General features: G+C 41.4%; 1 protein-coding gene and 1 non-coding gene across 2 annotated transcripts in view; one reads left to right on the forward strand and one right to left on the reverse strand.

The window, feature by feature from the left end:
* tmppe (transmembrane protein with metallophosphoesterase domain) overlaps positions 1-12983 on the reverse strand; it is a 21957-nt gene extending 8974 nt beyond the window's left edge. Inside the window, exons 1-4 of the mRNA XM_043707133.1 lie at positions 12287-12983; positions 9142-9252; positions 4915-5080; positions 2197-2336 (exon numbers count right to left, since the gene is read on the reverse strand). Of these exons, the coding sequence (XP_043563068.1) occupies positions 2197-2336; positions 4915-5080; positions 9142-9252; positions 12287-12983 (1114 nt within the window). The remainder of the gene's footprint in view (positions 1-2196; positions 2337-4914; positions 5081-9141; positions 9253-12286) is intronic.
* Positions 12984-13422: 439 nt separating this feature from the next.
* On the forward strand, positions 13423-13505 carry trnal-cag. The gene has a single exon. It is a non-coding gene; the product is annotated as a tRNA-Leu (tRNA).
* The last annotated feature ends 3440 nt before the right edge of the window (positions 13506-16945 follow it).

A 16945-nucleotide genomic window follows, 5' to 3' on the forward strand; every position in this document is an offset into this window, starting at 1 on the left:
ATGGGTGCTTAAGCTAGGACAAATGTTCGGCACAACATCGTGGGCCAAAGGGCCTGTTCTGTGCTGTATTGTTCTATACTTCAACTTTTAGATCTGGTCTATCCTTTTCCATCACTATTTTAAAACGAATAGAATTATGGTCGCTGGCCCCAAAGTGCTCCCCCACTGACACCTCAGTCACCTGCCCTGCCTTATTTCCCAAGAGTGGGTCAAGCTTTGCACCTTCTCTAGTAGGTACATCCACATACTGAATCAGAAAGTGCCCAAAGATGTGCAGGTTAGGTGGAATGGCCATGCTAAATTGCCCCAAAGTTTCCAGGAATGTGCAGGCTAGGTGGATTAGCCATGGAAAATGTGGGGTTACAGGGATAAAGTAGGTGGTGGGTCAGGGTGGGATGCTCTTCAGAGGGTTGGTGTGGATTCGATGGGCTGAACAGCCTGCTTCCGCACTGAAGCGATTCTAATCATTCCAATAAAATATAGGATTCTTTGCACTGAGTCCAAACATGACTCATTCTTTATCAGAAGTGTGAAATGTGTAAATACTTGCCTCCTTCAGTCTCTCCTTTATCCCAAAATCTAATTTTAAAAACTCAAACTTGGCACTATTTAACCTGTGCGAGCACAGTTCTTTTCTTTTCTCTCCTACTCTTTTGATCCTTGGTGTACTGCCCCATGAGCCTTGCTCTCTCAAAACAAAACAACTTCCTTTGCCTCACTGTAATGAATATTATCTCATTTTGAGCTTTATTTTCCTCTCTCCATTCCTTCTGACTGCACTGGCTCAATATGTGCAAACCTGTCCCATTAAAGTATGCCCACCTCCAACCTGATTTAATGCTACCTGATCACAACATGCTGCTGTAATCTCAGAGTTAACACCAGGATACCTCCTGTTGCAAAGTGAAATAAGTGGATATTGGAAGTAATGAAAAGGTGTCTTGGACAAAAGAGGAGAAGTTTGGCTTAAAAAATAATAGCCAGGATTTTACAATCAGCAGTGAAAGAATGGTGTTCACCTTTGCCCGTGCTTTACAATTCCCCATAGACTTGTGTAGGCTTTTGAACAACAATTCATTATTCCTCAATAGCCTTTTCATTGCCCCACCCTCTTCAGGACACCTGCAACATGTAAAAGTAGGGCAAACAACAGAGAGAGTCCTCAACCAATAAGATTAAAAATCCTCACAAAGTCTCACAGACTCTAAACAAATAAGTATAAATTAGAATATTTGGTGATAAAATCATGGAACAAAATGTGAAATAAAAGGAGGGAGAACAGAATGGAGAGAAAGATATCCTTGTGAATTGTCATAAACTACTTTTAAAAATGCTTATAAAAACAAGCTGTTGTTGAAAGAAACAAAAGTGACAGAAAGCAGGTGTAAAAAAATACATTCTTAAAAATTCTACAACAACAATTAAATTCTGAAGAACAAGACTACACACTTGTAAAAGTAACATTTCAGGGCTGCAGAGGCCATGTGGCAGTCAAGACATACCACACCAAGAAAAGGAATTTGTACCTAAATGTGCAAGCCCTAATATTTAGTGAATAACAAGTAGATAAGGACTGAAAATCCAGGGTCTACTGGCAAGTAACTTATTTGGCAAAGCTGTTGCAGGAGCAAGGCAAAGGAGAAATCAACTTCTTGGTTTCTGCATTGTGCAGACTCTTGAAGATATTATCCAATTTACTCCATAACAACAGCGGTGCAGCGAAAGCCTCGGAATAGCAACACTAAGTTATAATAAAGCACTTAAATGAACAACTCAGCAAATAGAAGTAGACTCAACAGGTCCAATAGCATGACTTCAGATTCAAATCAATAAATATCTAAACCAAGAAGGAATGCTTTATGAAGAAATCACATTCTATTTACCGAACCATTTCAGAGCACAGCATTAACAACTTCAAGGTCAAGAAATAAATATAAGTACCAGAAAATGTAATAACCTTTCTCACTTTTTGCAGAGGATGACAACATGACCCTGGGTCATCCACATCTCTTTCTGAACCTTTCTAACTTTCAAGTTACTGGAAATGGTTAGAAAAATCATGTAAATTAATTACGAACGAACTCTGTACTACAAATACTATTTTAGACTTTGCTTTAACACATTCTGATTTTCACACCAGATGTTTTTTGCATTAAAGGACAAAAGTAAACAAGAAATAACAGAGGAGGTGCATACCTGAGAGAATCAAGCTGATATCTGGTCTACTTTGTAAGGCACGTTTAGCAGCTATTGGTTGGTGTGCCAACAATACTATAGCATCTTTAGTACTGCAACCATCTAGTGCTTTATTTAAGTCCATACCATGTCCAGGATACCTACACAAAAACAGCAACAGGCAGGTCATGAGATACACTAAAGTGATCAATAATACATGGGTAGAGTGATCCACCTAGCTCCTTTCATATCCTTGTTCTGTCATAGGGTACAGAGAGAGAGAGAGGTGTCATGGACCAGGCCAGACTCCCTCAAAACATTTCAAGAAGGTAGTCCAGACCCTAACTTTTCTAGTTGTTGTAAGCAGGTGAGACGTGTATGTACCAGGAGTGATGTCGCTGGCCGAACCTCTCTGTTTTAAATAAAACAGGATTTATTTACACACAAACAAATGAGTATAGAACATAGAATAACTTATCTGAAAACCCAATAGATTCTATCGCAACTTAATGATGCTGTCCTAAATACTTGCAATATCCCCACAAATATCCCTTGGCAAAAAGATCAATTCAAACACAGGTTTTTACAGGAGAGAGACTGTAGAGAGACCGGATCAGCAAGGAGCTGTTTCTTTGGGTCCAGCAGCTTCTCTGACTTCCCAGCTAAAACCTGACTAGCAGTTGCAAAACAGCCAGACTGCTAAAACCTAACCAAACCAAAACAAACCCTGAACTGGGAAAATTGGCTGCTCCCCTTTCATTGTACAAGTGATTTTTTTGTCAAACATAAAAGCTTCTTCAAGTAGATCAACCCAGACATATCAGAACCTCTGTCTTCACGATCCATCTGGAAAAAGAAACCAAGGACAACATGATCTCGTTAAAGGAGCAGCATCATCACAGAGATAAGATTTGCTCTTAATCTCTCAGACCCAGCTTTGTACTCCTCATTTTCCAGTTCTATTGAAATGCTATTTCTTGTCAAACTTTAAAAAAAAATATTGACATAAGGACATTCCCTGTGTGGAAAACTTAAGTGGTTCAGAGTAAAGTCTTTTTCTGATATCTTGGTACTCAGCAGTTTTTTAAGCAACTGGCATAAAGAGAAAAGCAACTTAATATTGCAGTACTTAATATCTCCGTTTTCTCCCCTTGGATATTCCTCTCCACCAGCCCCACCGCAAAAAGCTCAGATGTGGAACTAAGAAGGCTGACAAATGTGCCACTGCCCAATATAATTTGCTGCTCTGAATTGATCCTTAGGGGAGGAGATTAATTCAACACAGAGGCAATACATTCCACACTCCAGAGCCTCTGTTCAATGCCTTAGCTGAGATAAGGAATAAAGACTTCGGGCAATCTAACCCATAGTAAATTATGTCACAGCAAAGACAGCAGTCCGGCTACAACCTAGGGGCCCTTACGATGTTGATCTGGTTCCCTTCACTGGGATTTAGTTCTAACTATCTGATTTCCCCCTGATTGGCTGGTAAATAAGTTGGACCTCTAAGTGTCTACCAATGGGGAGGCCAAATGTAATTAAAGTGCCCACAGGTAATTAAATGGCCAGCATCTGGTCTTTCACATACTTGAATCCCCGGTGGGGTGGGGATTCCAAGCCTACAGCTGTCAGCCATTCTCCAAAGGCTCTCTTGTGGTGCCGTGGCAGTGTCCCTACGCTTGGACCGGGAGGCCTGGGTTCAAGTCTCACCTGCTTTAGATGTGTGTCATAACAGGTTCCTCAGTTAGGCATTGGTTGTCTGTTAACCATTGAACAAGACTGTGACAATGTCCTATCTCTGAACCAGAAAGCCTGGGCTCTAGGGGTATACCAGGACATCTCTGAACAGGTTGGTTCGAAAACTAGTCTGCTTAGCAACCTTCAGGAGACTGTAAAATATCTGATGCACCACTAAATTCCGATGGGCTCAGGGATAAACATTAAATTCTGTGTTTTTAACAAAATGCTATTTCATGATTTCAATTATTACGTGGTACTCAAGTACATTTTAAAAAATAATCATTGTAATTATTTTGTAAACATTCTAAGTCCAAAATTCCCATTTTTGGGGTCAATTTTCAAACTGAGATATAAGGTGCATTTGAAGGTTTTCCCAGGTCTGCAACATCGACAAAGTGCCTCCGATTTCAAGAGTACCTTCTCATGCATGGAATGGAGTATACCATAGTCTCACTAGAACAATCCAATAAAACCATGCACGCAGCTATATTTGGATTCAAACAGTTACTTTATAAAAACTGATGGCCTCCATTTTTTTCAATTCATTTCATTATTCTCCATCCATCCTTGGAGTTAAGGCACCATAACTGGCCATTTAACCAATCCTGCACTGCAAATGCTATTGGCATAATTTTCAAAGTTGTGTATTATTTTCACAATCTTTATCTCGGTTTAAATAAAGGACATAGTAGTCGGAATCACACGGGAATGTGTGGCTTGAACTTTACGTTCAGGGAAAGAAAATCTGCAAGATTTCACTTTGACAAGTATGCAGTTGTGCATTACATTTCAGTGAACAAATCACTGACTTTTTGTTAAAAGGGAAAATGTAACAAACTTCCTGCTTGCTTTTTGTACATGACTCAATGAGGAAAAAGGAGGCCCGCTACTGTGTGCCAGATATTTGACTTTCTCAGAAAAGCTGCTGCATTCTATACCTTTGGAACACATTCCACAAGGCTGAGTACACAGTGGCAGGATGGAAAAGGATGAACCCACCGTAACATCTCTGCTTCGATGTCATCAACCCCAGCCAGACAGAACCAGTCCTTGTCCTCACGGAGACTGTGAATCTTCACATGGTCATTGTGGAGCGGCCGGATATTTAGGGACTGTAGATGCTTAAACCAGTTCGTGATATCAGCACTGTAATAGTCGTGGTTACCTAGGAGTCATTCAAAAAGGTGACACATACGTTACTACGGTTTATTCAGCCACACTTCGATCAGTCGTCTCAAATTAACGAGGTTAAAAAAAAATGAGGGAGAACATGCTCATGAATTCTATGATATCTGAACAACCAAGAGAAAAGACTGGAAATCCTGACTGCTGGCGTAATCAGAATGTGAGAATCCTTGTAACATGGTAAACATGGGAATATTTGTTATTATTTCACATCATGGGGGCATCGCTGACTAGGGCAGCATCTATTGCCTATCCCCAAATGTTCTTGAGAAGATAGTGACAAGCTGCCTTCTCGAACTTTTGCAGTCCATCTGGGTGTAGCTAAACCCAAAGACGTTGTAGGTTTTTGAGCCAGTGATAGAGAACAGAGACATATTTGATATACTTCCAAATTAGGATGATGTATGGCTTGGAGGAGAACCTGCAGCTGGGAGAATTAATGTGCTTTCTAGATGGTGGAGATCACAGGTTTGGAAGGTGCTATCAAAGGAGTCTTGTGCACTGACGGTGGGAGGGAAAAGATTTTTTAAGACATTGATCAAGTCAGTGCTTTGACCCTGATGACATTGCATTGTTCGAGCTGTAGTCATCCAGATAACTGGAAAATATTCCATTATACTCCTGACTTGGGTCTGGAAAATACAGACAGATTTTGGGAAACAAGAGGTCATAGAATTCTCAGTCTTAACCTGGTATTGTAGCTATGGTAATTATATAGTTGGTCCAGTTCAGTTTCTGCTGAATGGTAAACTTCGAGATGTTGAAAGTAGGGATTCAGCAATGGTAATGCCATTGAATGTCATTATGTAATAAGATTTTCTCTTATTAGAGACGGTCATTGCCTGGAACTTAAGTGACAAGTTAAATTCACACCATACCCAGTCTGGGAATTAGTGTTGTCCAGGTCTTGCTGCATGCAAAACTGAACTGTTTCAATATCTGAAGTGTCACAAACAAGACTGAGTTCTGCACAATTATCAGTAGTCATACCTATTTCTGCCGTCATGATCACAGAATTGAATCATAGACCCTACAATGTGGAAGCAGGCCATTCGACCTCTCGAGTCCACACCAATTCTCCAGGGCATCCCACCCAAACTCACCCCCTACCCTATAACCTTGCATTTCCCATGAGTAACCAACCTCGCCTACACACCCCTGGACAATTTAGCATAGCCAATCCACCCAACCTGCACATCTTTGAACTGTGGGAGAAAATTGGAGCACCCAGAGAAAATCCACACAGACACAGAGAAAACATGCAAACTCCACACAGGCAGTCACCCCAAGGTGGAATCAAACCCAGGCCCCTGGCGCTCTGAGGCAGCAGTGCTAACCACTGAGCCACTGTGCTGTCCTGACAGACAGAGTCACTGATAAAGCAGCTGAAAATGATCGGGTCTAGAACATTACCATGAGGAACTCCTGTAGCGATATCCGGGGGTCAAGATGATTTGTAGTTATTGGAAACCATCATCTTTCCTTCTACTGGTTATAATTCAACCAATGAACAGCTTCCCCTGCCCAACTGCAATTTCCATTGACTTCAATTTTGCCAGGACTTTCTAATGTTGCATATGATCAAAAATTACCTTGAAATCAAGCACAGTCAGTTACTCTAATTCTGCCCCTGGAGCAGCTCTTTACCAATACTGTAATGAGGTCAGAAGGCAGGGAACCAGGCAGGACCCAAATGGAGAACCAGTGAGCAGGTTATTGTTGGGCAGATGCCACTTGATAGCACTGATGTTGACACTTACTATCACTTCACTGATGATTGAGAATACACTGATGAGGTGGTAATTGGCTGAAGTGAATTGATGTCAACAGGATATACCTGGGCAATGCTCTACATTGTGGTGTACGTGCCAGTATTATAGCTGTCCTAGAAGAGCTTGGCTAGAGGGTGTGGCTTTTCTGAAGTTCATGCATGACAGTCAGGATGCTGTTTGGGCCCAATGCCTTTGTGGTACTGTGGTGTAAAATTCCAAGCAGTGGAATGTGGTGAAACGGTTAAAAATTATGTCCCAATACATGTGTGAATCTAACCGGAATGGAGGTGTTGCTTAGTCCCGTGTGAATCTTATTACACACCTCCCCGTGTGAATCTTCTTATCTGTATGTAACCAGAATGGAATGTGTTTTTTAGCCTTGCTCTGCTGTTCACATGAATGTTTATATCTGGAAAAGAGTATATCAGCTGGAAAAGTCTCCAGTTCGGTGAGTCTGCTCCGGGGTTACGTTTAACCGCCGAGCGTGGGTTGTTGGCAACCGCTCTACGAGAACTGACGGCTCCCAGTTCCGGTAACATGTAGAGTGAGTATAAGCCAGACCCGTTGTGGCGACGCTGCGGGGAATAAAATGCCCATATTCTAGCAGACTCGCCTCTTGGTCGTTTGTTCTGTGTCAGACTACTCTCCTACGAACCTGACCTTGAGAATTTTTTTTAAAACAGGTACCCAGTGACTTCATCCACTGAATCACAGATGATTGATATTTGTGATGCTGGGGACCTCTGGTGGAGGCTGAGACAGATCATTCATTCATTCAAAATGACGACAAATGCTTCAGCCTCTTCTTTGGAATTTATACCTCCTCACCTTCCCCCAATCATTACAGATTGGGGTTATTAGTGGAGCTTCCTCTTACTGTTAGCTCATTTGATCATCCACCATTATTAATAACTTTCTGTGGCAGGACTACAGAGCTTAGAACTGATTTGTTGGTGTGGAATCACACAGCTCTGTCTATCACATTTTGCCTTCCATGTAGCCCACACAAGTAGTTCTGTGTCGTCACTTCACCAGATTGGCATTTTTAAATTTGCCTGATGTGCTCTTTGCATGCTCCTATACCTTCCTCTTAGAACCAGAGGTGATCCCCTGGCTTGAGTGGACATATACTGGGCTGTGATGATACAAACGAGGTTGAATACAATCCTCTTGCTGTTGATGGTCAATAGCACCTTGTGGGTACTCAGTTTTGGAGTTGCTAGATCAGTTCTGAATCCATCAACTGTATCAAATTGGTAGTGCCATACATGATGAAGCGTACCCTCAATGTGAAGTCTTCACAACAAATATTCAATGGTCATTCCTACTAAGCCTATCATGGACACATGAATTTGTAACAGGTAGACTGATGAGGGTGAGGTGAAGTAGACATTCCTTTTTTATTGATTCTCTCACCATTTGCTTCAGACCCATTTGGTTGACATATCTTTCCACACTCAGCCAACTTGGTCAGCAGCGGTGCTATCAAGTCACTCTGGTGATGGGGAATTAAAGACCCTCCCTCCAGATTACGTTCTGCGCCCTTGCTACCCTCAAAGCATCTCCAAGTAGACAGTACAAAACTCGAGAATTTCATGCCCTTGTTTGGCCTGATGCCATGATACTACATGGGTCCAGAGTCAATGTTGAGAATGCACAGGGCCACTTCCTCCCAAATGTGTACCACTGTACCATCTTCTCTGTTGATCTGTCCTGCCAGTGGGACAAGGCTTTTGATGGAGTGGTCTGGTTGTAAGGTATAATTCTGGGAATGTGATTAAGTCAGGCTGTTGCTTTACTTGTCTGTGACTGCTCTCGTAAATTTGTCACAAATCCTCAGACTTCGGTGATAACTTTCATGGTCAACTGAACAGAGTGTGACTTTCTGGTTTTTGGTGCATAGGTCTATGAGTTTTATTCTTTGTCGCCCTCTCTGTAGCAGAATTTCGATTTAGACTTAATTTGTATTTGCCATGTATGTCTATTTTACATACATTTGCAATACACCTAAACAGAAACATTTGCAAATTACACACTGTTTGGTGAGTGGGATTTTTTCCAATTATTTAAGAGGTTGGTGCACCCTTAGACTGCTGAAAGATTCAGGGAAAGGTCTGCCTTCTTGGAGTAACTCATTTTGCATGTGTTCATCCTGCGTATCGTGACATGAAAAATAAAATTCTACACATTTAATTCCTCTAATTCCCAATTTGTTTTAATAAAGCATGGTTTCAATGGCTGTTACTTGTTAAATGAAGAGAACCTTTACCTGTAACAAAGTATGTCCCTAATTTTGGCATCAGCTGTCGTAGTGGTTCTGTGGCTTTTCGGAGGTTGACTACCTGAGAGTCTGAGAGGTCACCAACAATCACAATAATATCTGAAAATCATGTAGTTAGTTAGATAACGTTTACTATCTCACTAATTCAAAATAAATCATGGCCATATGTACAGCAATATTTGTCAGAAACATGTGGACAATATTGTCATTGTTTTTGCTTTCCTTTGACTTCCTAGGAATAATTAGAACAAAACACACCCAGTCCATGTCAACACTGCCCTACTTCCACAAGACGTTAATTACAGTTGCTATTCTTATCCCATAACCTTTCACTCACTGATCCAACCTCATGCTGTATGTTGACAGTTTCCCTCAACCATCTATCCTCCAAGTGAATTCCACATCCTCGCAGCTCTGTGCAAAACGTGTGCAAAATCTGCCCTATGTTCTCAATCAGAGTGCAACTGTGTTATACATTTCAGAATCCATTTTGGTCCCTGATCCATACTGAGCGAGCTAATCTGAACTAAATTTAGCATGGGAACATTTGGCTGCAGGAAGGAGGAAGGCAAATAAATAAAACTCAGAATAACGCACTCTGATAGGAGGGCAAAATTGATTTTGCTTTTGATATCCTTTAAATTCTACAGCTCTATACACGCTCACTGACATGAGCTACTTGAGAAAAGTGTAGTCCTAGACTGCAACTTGTCGAGTGTCACTCAAGCCACGTGAACTGTAAGTGTTGATCGAGAGGAACATAAAAAAGCAAACTACCAGTGGGCATGGTTAAGAAAGAAGACACAATTCATCCCATGTGCTATTACACAGGAATTAAACAAGCAGGAGCAGGACTGGATCCTTAGCCTCACCACTCAATAAAAACACTGATCTTCCAACTCAATCCTACCTTTCTGCTCCTCATAGCCCTTGATTCGCTAAAAGAAATATCTGTCACATTGGATCTTAAATATTTTCAAAGATAGAGCAACTCCAACCTTTTTGGGTTAACAATTCTAAAGTTTTACCACCCTCTGAATGAAGGGAATTCTCTTTGTCTAAATCCTAAATGACTGACCCCTTATCTGGAGATTATGTTCTTGTGGTTGATTTTCCCAAAGCAGGGGAAACCACCTCTCAGTGTCTACCTTGCCAAATCCCGTCAGAACCTCATGTTTCAATTGGATTACCTCTCATATTACTAAACTTGGAAGAATTCAGGCCAATTCACTTAGTGCTGAAGAGGGAAAAACCTAGGAAGAAATCTAGTGAACCTTTATTACATTGCCTCCAATACGAGTACATCCTAGCTGAAATATGAAGACCAACACTGCAGTTAGCACTACAGCTCTGTACAATTGTAGCAAGATTTCATTATTCTTCTATTTGAATCCCCTTGCAATAAAGGTCAACATGCTGTTTGTCTCCCTCATGGCTTACTGTATCTGCACACTAGGTTCTTATGTTTTTGGACTACTATTCCCAAACATCTCTGAACATTAATATTTAGGGGCTTTAAGTCTTTATTTCTGTTCTTACCACTAAGTGAATAACTTCACACTTCTACATATACTCATTTTACAAACCTATTGTTAACTCATTTAACCAGTCTATATCACTTTGCAGCTTAATTGCATCCTCCTCTCAGCTTGTATTTCTAAATAGTGTTGTATTGTCAGCGAACCTGGAAACATTCTCGATTTCTCAGAGTGAATCAATAAAATTGATCATAAATAGTGCAGGCCCCAGCACTAATTCTAGTCACAGCTTGCCAATTTGCTTCCCCTTCATTACCATTCCTCTATCCATGTTATTATATCACTTTAAACTTAAGAACCATTATCTTCTGTTTTAACTTTTTGTGTGGTATCTTGATTAAATGCATTTTAAACTCCCTTATTGACAAAATACTAAAAAAGAATTGTCTAAAATGATACTCTTTGACAAAATCATGGTAACTTTGATTATGCTATGATTTGCAACTGCGTTATTAAAATTTGCTTGATAATAGGTTCCAACATTTTGGGCTAACTGATCTGTAATTCCCAGTTCTCTGTCTCCATCCTTTCATCAGTAGTTGCATAATATTTGCTAACTTCCAATCCATTGAGATCTTTCTAAAGTTTAAACATTTTGGAAAGTTGTTGCTACTGTATACACTGTTTTAAAATGCTCCAATGTAGGCTGTTCAATGCCATCCACTTTATCAGCTTTTTGACCCTGAAGTTTCTTGAATACTTTTTATCTAATGCTATTAATTAGATTCTGTTCTTCACCTTTATTAGCCCTATGGTTAATTTGTGGGATTACTCATTAAACCTGCTTCATTATACAGGGCTAGTTTTATGTCAAATTGGTTCAATAAGAAAATAAGAAATAGGAGCAAAAACAGGCCAACGTATTGCTTCAGAAAATGGTTATGGAAGTATTTTACAAAATTATGTCCCAGATTGCCTTTGTCAATTTGATTTTCCAGTCTATATGCAGGTTAAAGACCACACAAATTTTGCATTGCCTTTGTTACAAGCTCCAATTATTTATTGTTTGATAATGGTAGATGTTTTGTTAACTACTCCCAACAGCATCTTCTGGCCATTTTTTTGTTCTTAATTTACATTAATACATATTCTACTTCCTGATCTTGTCAGGCAGGATCCTTCCTATTACTGTTCTTATATCACCCATTACTTCAGGGTGATTTCTCATTTTAAATTATTGGTTGTCTTTTCAAAATGTTCAAAATATCCTGCAATATTTATTTCCCAACCTTGATCAGCTTGTAACTACATCCCCATCATGGCAATTGGATCAAGACTATTCATCTCTAATTGTGCTGTTGATTCATCTATTTTGTGCATACATTACACATTCAAAAACAGCCTTGCTTTTCTTTTAATAATTATTGTTTACATGGACCTAACTTGACTCTGACTGCAACCAGTTAGCATGTGCTGGCTCAGGTAACCATGCAAAGCTTGAGGTTCTGCCTTTTAATTTGGAGCCCAACTTTTCAAACTCTCCATGTGAACTGTTCTTTCTAACTTCAGGTTTCCAATGCAGAAAGGAGGTTTTGCCCTATTTGGCTTGGCTCTTGTTGAAGCATGTGTATCCATTTATTAACTATGCAGCGTACCTGGATTGAGTTCATTGACCATCTTCACAACTGTTTCAAGTTTGGTCCTTCCTACTGTGGGCCCTAGATGAATGTCAGCTAACAAAACCATCCTCAAATTATGGAATGACTGAGGTAGTTTGTGGACAGGTATTTCCACCTGTTTGATGAGAGGAGGCTGCCGAGCATTATGAAGGCCCACAATAGTGCAGCTAACACTGAAGAGAAGGGCCAGGAGCAACTTGACAGTATTGCGGCTGTGAGAGGGGGCAGCCCGGCTGAAGGGCAGCAGCTTGTGGGCCTGTTCCAGGAGCCCAAGCACCAGGAGGCTGAAAATAAGAAAGACGTACATCCCCAGGCAGGTGTAGGAGACCAAGGAAAAGAGGTGAGGCTCTTCTGACACCAAGGCCAGCAGGGAGAAGAAGCTGGAGTGAGCCAGGAGGAGGAAAAGCCACACAGCCACCTTCCAGCCGGTGAAACACTGGGAGCCATGGGCAGAGAGAGTGTGCAGGTTGGACACGGCCCTCTTCCAGATGTACCTCGAACCGATTGACATGAGGCAGTTGATGAAGAGCAGGAACTGCACCCGGAATAGCTGCAACAGGGTCGTCTGGTCGAAGTAGTCGCCGAAACTCCGCGAAATGACCATGGAGCAAAGTACAGCAGCGGCCGCCAGGGAGACCCGGACCTCCCAGGACAACCTGCCCAGAGACAACATCTTCCAGCAGCAGCAGCAGCAGCAGCAACAACAACCCCGGGCCTCCTCTTCACAATCTCGTTGTTAATTCCCCTCACTCACTCCCTCCCGGCGATGAGTGCTGCAACAGCTGCATCAATCCAGCAAACACCGCCAACTTCCTCAGTCGCTCGCCGGGCCCTGCATTTCTGCAGCGCCCACCGCGTCCTCGGCTCCCGGGCAAGCAGCTTGGGGGCGGAGTGACAGCCCCGGGTTCCGTTAGAACGTGGGCCCGGAGATTCCGGGTTCGAAAACCTACCGCGCCACCGCGCGCGCCCTGCAAACTGCAAAACCATAGCAACCCACTGTGGGCGCGAGGAATACTGTTGTGATTGCAGCAGCAGCATTGCAATAAAGAACAAAAAAAGTCAGACATTTGATTGTCTTTATAGAAACTGAAAAAAAGCTTTTCGAACATGAAGTCAGGATGGCCGAGCGGTCTAAGGCGCTGCGTTCAGGTCGCAGTCTCCTCTGGAGGCGTGGGTTCGAATCCCACTCCTGACATGTTTTCCTTTAAAAACTTAAATATCGATTTTTTACAAAACTTCTATTCTCACGTGCATGCGATGTGAGGATTATAATATCTGTCCTTAGAAAAAGTGCTTTTCACAAATTGCGAGAATTCCTACTATTCAATCATATCTGTGTATCCATATTGCACAGCAAAAGGGACTGTTCACATCTGTTTCACTTCTGAAAGAGATACGGAATTATCTCAACTCCCTTTTAAAGTATATTATCTCTATTAAGCATAAAGTATACATATCCCCTTGTCTTCTGAAAGTTACAAGTGAATCTAATTCTATCACCCTTCAGTCAGCAAAATGTTTCCTTGTAACAATCGCAAGTAAAGGGGTAATTGTGAGCAGTTTTAGGGAATTATCTGGGCAAGTGGAAGGTGTATCGGTGGTTTACTGATTGTGATCATAATTCAGTTAGTTTATGGAAAAGGGTCATGTGTATAAGTCGTATATTTGTGAAAAAATGTAACTATGCTAAGCTGAAATATGATTGGCAAAAATGGTTTGGAAATTGCGACTTTGCGGTAAATCATGTTGATAGCAGCAGGAGGCATTCAAAGGTAAGAGAAAGCTTTCAGGTACGGCGACCAGAAAGGGAAAGGATACAACACCAAAATCGAGACACCCCTCCCCAGAATACGAGTAATTACAGGCGTGTTAAACTTCGATGGCGGACAATTCATTGAAAGAAAGTTTGGGAGTCTATAAATCATTATTCAGAAAGGTATGGAATAATCAAGGACAATTAACATGGATTTATTAGAAAATCAAAGATCTATGGGATCCAAGGGAAACTGATAAGTTGGATCCAAAGTTGTTTCCGTGACATGAAATAAAGAATTATGGTTAACTTTTGTTTGTGACTGCCAGGCTGTTTCCAGTGGGTTTCCATGGTGTTCAGTACTGGCCTTGCTCTTCATTTTATATATCCATGATTTAGACTAAAATAAAGGGAAAACAATGAAGAAATTTGAGGATAATACGATCCAGGGCAGGTGGTAGAAGTTGCGGTGGAGGATTTCTTTGGGTACAGTGAGTAAGTTTTAGAATACTCGTAGATAAATAAGAGAGTGGTCCTAAGGGAAGAGTACTAAACTGAGCCAAGGCCAATTATATCAAAATTAGGCAGGAGCTGGGAAATGTGGATTGGACACAGCTATTTGAAGGGAAGTCCACATTTGGGATGTGGGAGGCTTTCAAAGATAGCTTAACGGTAGTGCAGGATAGGCATGTCCCATTGAAGGCAAAGGATAGGAAGGGCAAGATTCGTGAACCGTTAATGACAGGAGAAATTGTACGACTAGCCAAGAGGAAAAGGGAAGCGTACATAAGGTCTAGGCAGCTAAGAACAGAACGGGCCCTGAAGGAATATCTGAAGAGTAGGACAAGTCTTAAACAAGGAATCAAGCAGGCTAAAAGGGGTCATGAAATAGCTTCAGCAAGCAGAATTAAGGAAAATCCCAAAACATTTTATTCTTGTATAAGAAGCAAGTGGGTAACTAGAGAAAGGATTGGTCCACTAAAAGATAATGAAGGAAGGCTGTGTGCCACACCTGAGAGAATGGGTGAGATTCTGAATGATTACTTTGCATCAGTGTTCACTGAGGAGAGGAACATGATGAATCTTGAGATTAGAGATAGAAGTTTGATTAGTCTGGATCATGTTGGCATAAGTAGGGAAGATGTGTTGGGTATGCTAGAGGTTATTAAGGTGGACAAATCCCCAGGACTGGATGGGATCTATCCCAGGTTGCTGAGGGAGGCACGAGAGGAAATAGCGTGGGCCCTGACAGATATCTTTGTGGCATCCTTAAATACAGGTGAGGTGCCGGAGGACTGGAAGGCTGCTCATGTTGTCCCCCTTACAAGAAGGGTAGTAGGGATATTCCGGGTAATTACAGACCAGTGAGCCTGACGTTGGTGGTGGGAAGTTGCTGGAGAGAGTACTGAGAGACAGATCTATTTATATTTAGAAAAGAATGAGCTTATCAGTGATAGGCAACATGGTTTTGTGCAGGGGACATCGTGCCTTATCAACTTAATAGAGTTCTTCGAGGAAGTGACCAAGTTGTTAGGTGATGGAAGGGTGTTGGTGTTATATACATGGACTTTAGTAAGGCGTTTGATAAGGTTTCCCATTGGAGACTAATGGAGAAAGTGAAGTCACATGGTGTGCAGGGTGTTCTAGTTAGGTGGATAAAGATCTGATTGAGCAACAGGAGACAGAGAGTAATAGTTGAAGGGAGTTTCTTGAAATGGAGAAAGATGACCAGTGGTGTTCCACAGGGGTCAGTGCTGGGGCCACTGTTGTTTGTGATATACATAAATGATCTGGAAGAGGGCACTGTTGGTATGATCAGCAAGTTTGCAGATAACACAAAGATTGGTGGAGTGGCAGAAAGCATAAGGGACTGTCAGAGAATACAGGAGGATATAGGTAGACTGGAGAGTTGGGTGGAAAAGTGGCAGATAGCTTTCAGTCCAGACAAATGTGAGGTAATGCATTTAGGCAAGTCTAATTCTAGAGCGAATTATACAATGAATGGAAGAGCCTTGGGAAAAGTTGATGGGCAGAGAGATCTGGGAGTGCAGGTCCATTGTATCCTGAAGGTTGCTGCACAGGTGGATAGTGTGGTCAAGAAGGCATTTAGTATGATTGCTTTCATTGGATGGGGTATTGAGTATAAGAGCTGGCAAGTCATGTTAAAATTGTACAAGACATTGCTTCGGCCGCATTTAGAATACTGTGGGACTGGTTCTGGTGTACTATGATAATGAGCGAATTTAGGCTTCAGTTCCATTTTTTTGCCCATTCTCCATATTGCTTGATTTCCTGACAGACAAAAAAACTCTCAGCCTTAAACAAAAAACAGTCTTCTGGGGTAATTGTTCTAACTACCCAGTCAGGGGGAAGAACAATGGCAACCTTATCAAGCCATTAGTTCATCAGCATTATTGCAGATGCTCTTCACATTTAGATAAACTCTCTGTCCAAATCAGTTTGACTTTAAACTGCATTCATGTACTTTTCCATTATCTCAACTTCTATCTTTGGATTTTTAGATCTTCCTTCTTGTGAACCCTCCTCCCTTTCTGACCATATTTGCTGATGCACTCTTACTTTTGTATGTCCTGTCTCACACGCTGGCTATGGCTACCTTGCCTTATACTAGTGGGGGAGAGGAACGAGGTAAATTGCTCTTGCAAGGATCTTCCATCGACACTAGAGGTTGAATTTTCCCTTTCATTCATGAATCAATGTTAGTCCTATGTCTACCTGAACTCTAATATCTCTTTGTACTGTCCTTGGCATTTTACCATTTCTGATCCATGAGAATGATCTTTTGTTTTGATCCATGAGAATGAAAAGTTTTTTTGGTCTGGCCGATTGCCGCCAGAAATTGCACAGGTGCTTAACATCTG

Source organism: Chiloscyllium plagiosum, chromosome 17 (assembly GCF_004010195.1).
Source record: "Chiloscyllium plagiosum isolate BGI_BamShark_2017 chromosome 17, ASM401019v2, whole genome shotgun sequence".
NCBI lineage: Eukaryota > Metazoa > Chordata > Chondrichthyes > Orectolobiformes > Hemiscylliidae > Chiloscyllium > Chiloscyllium plagiosum.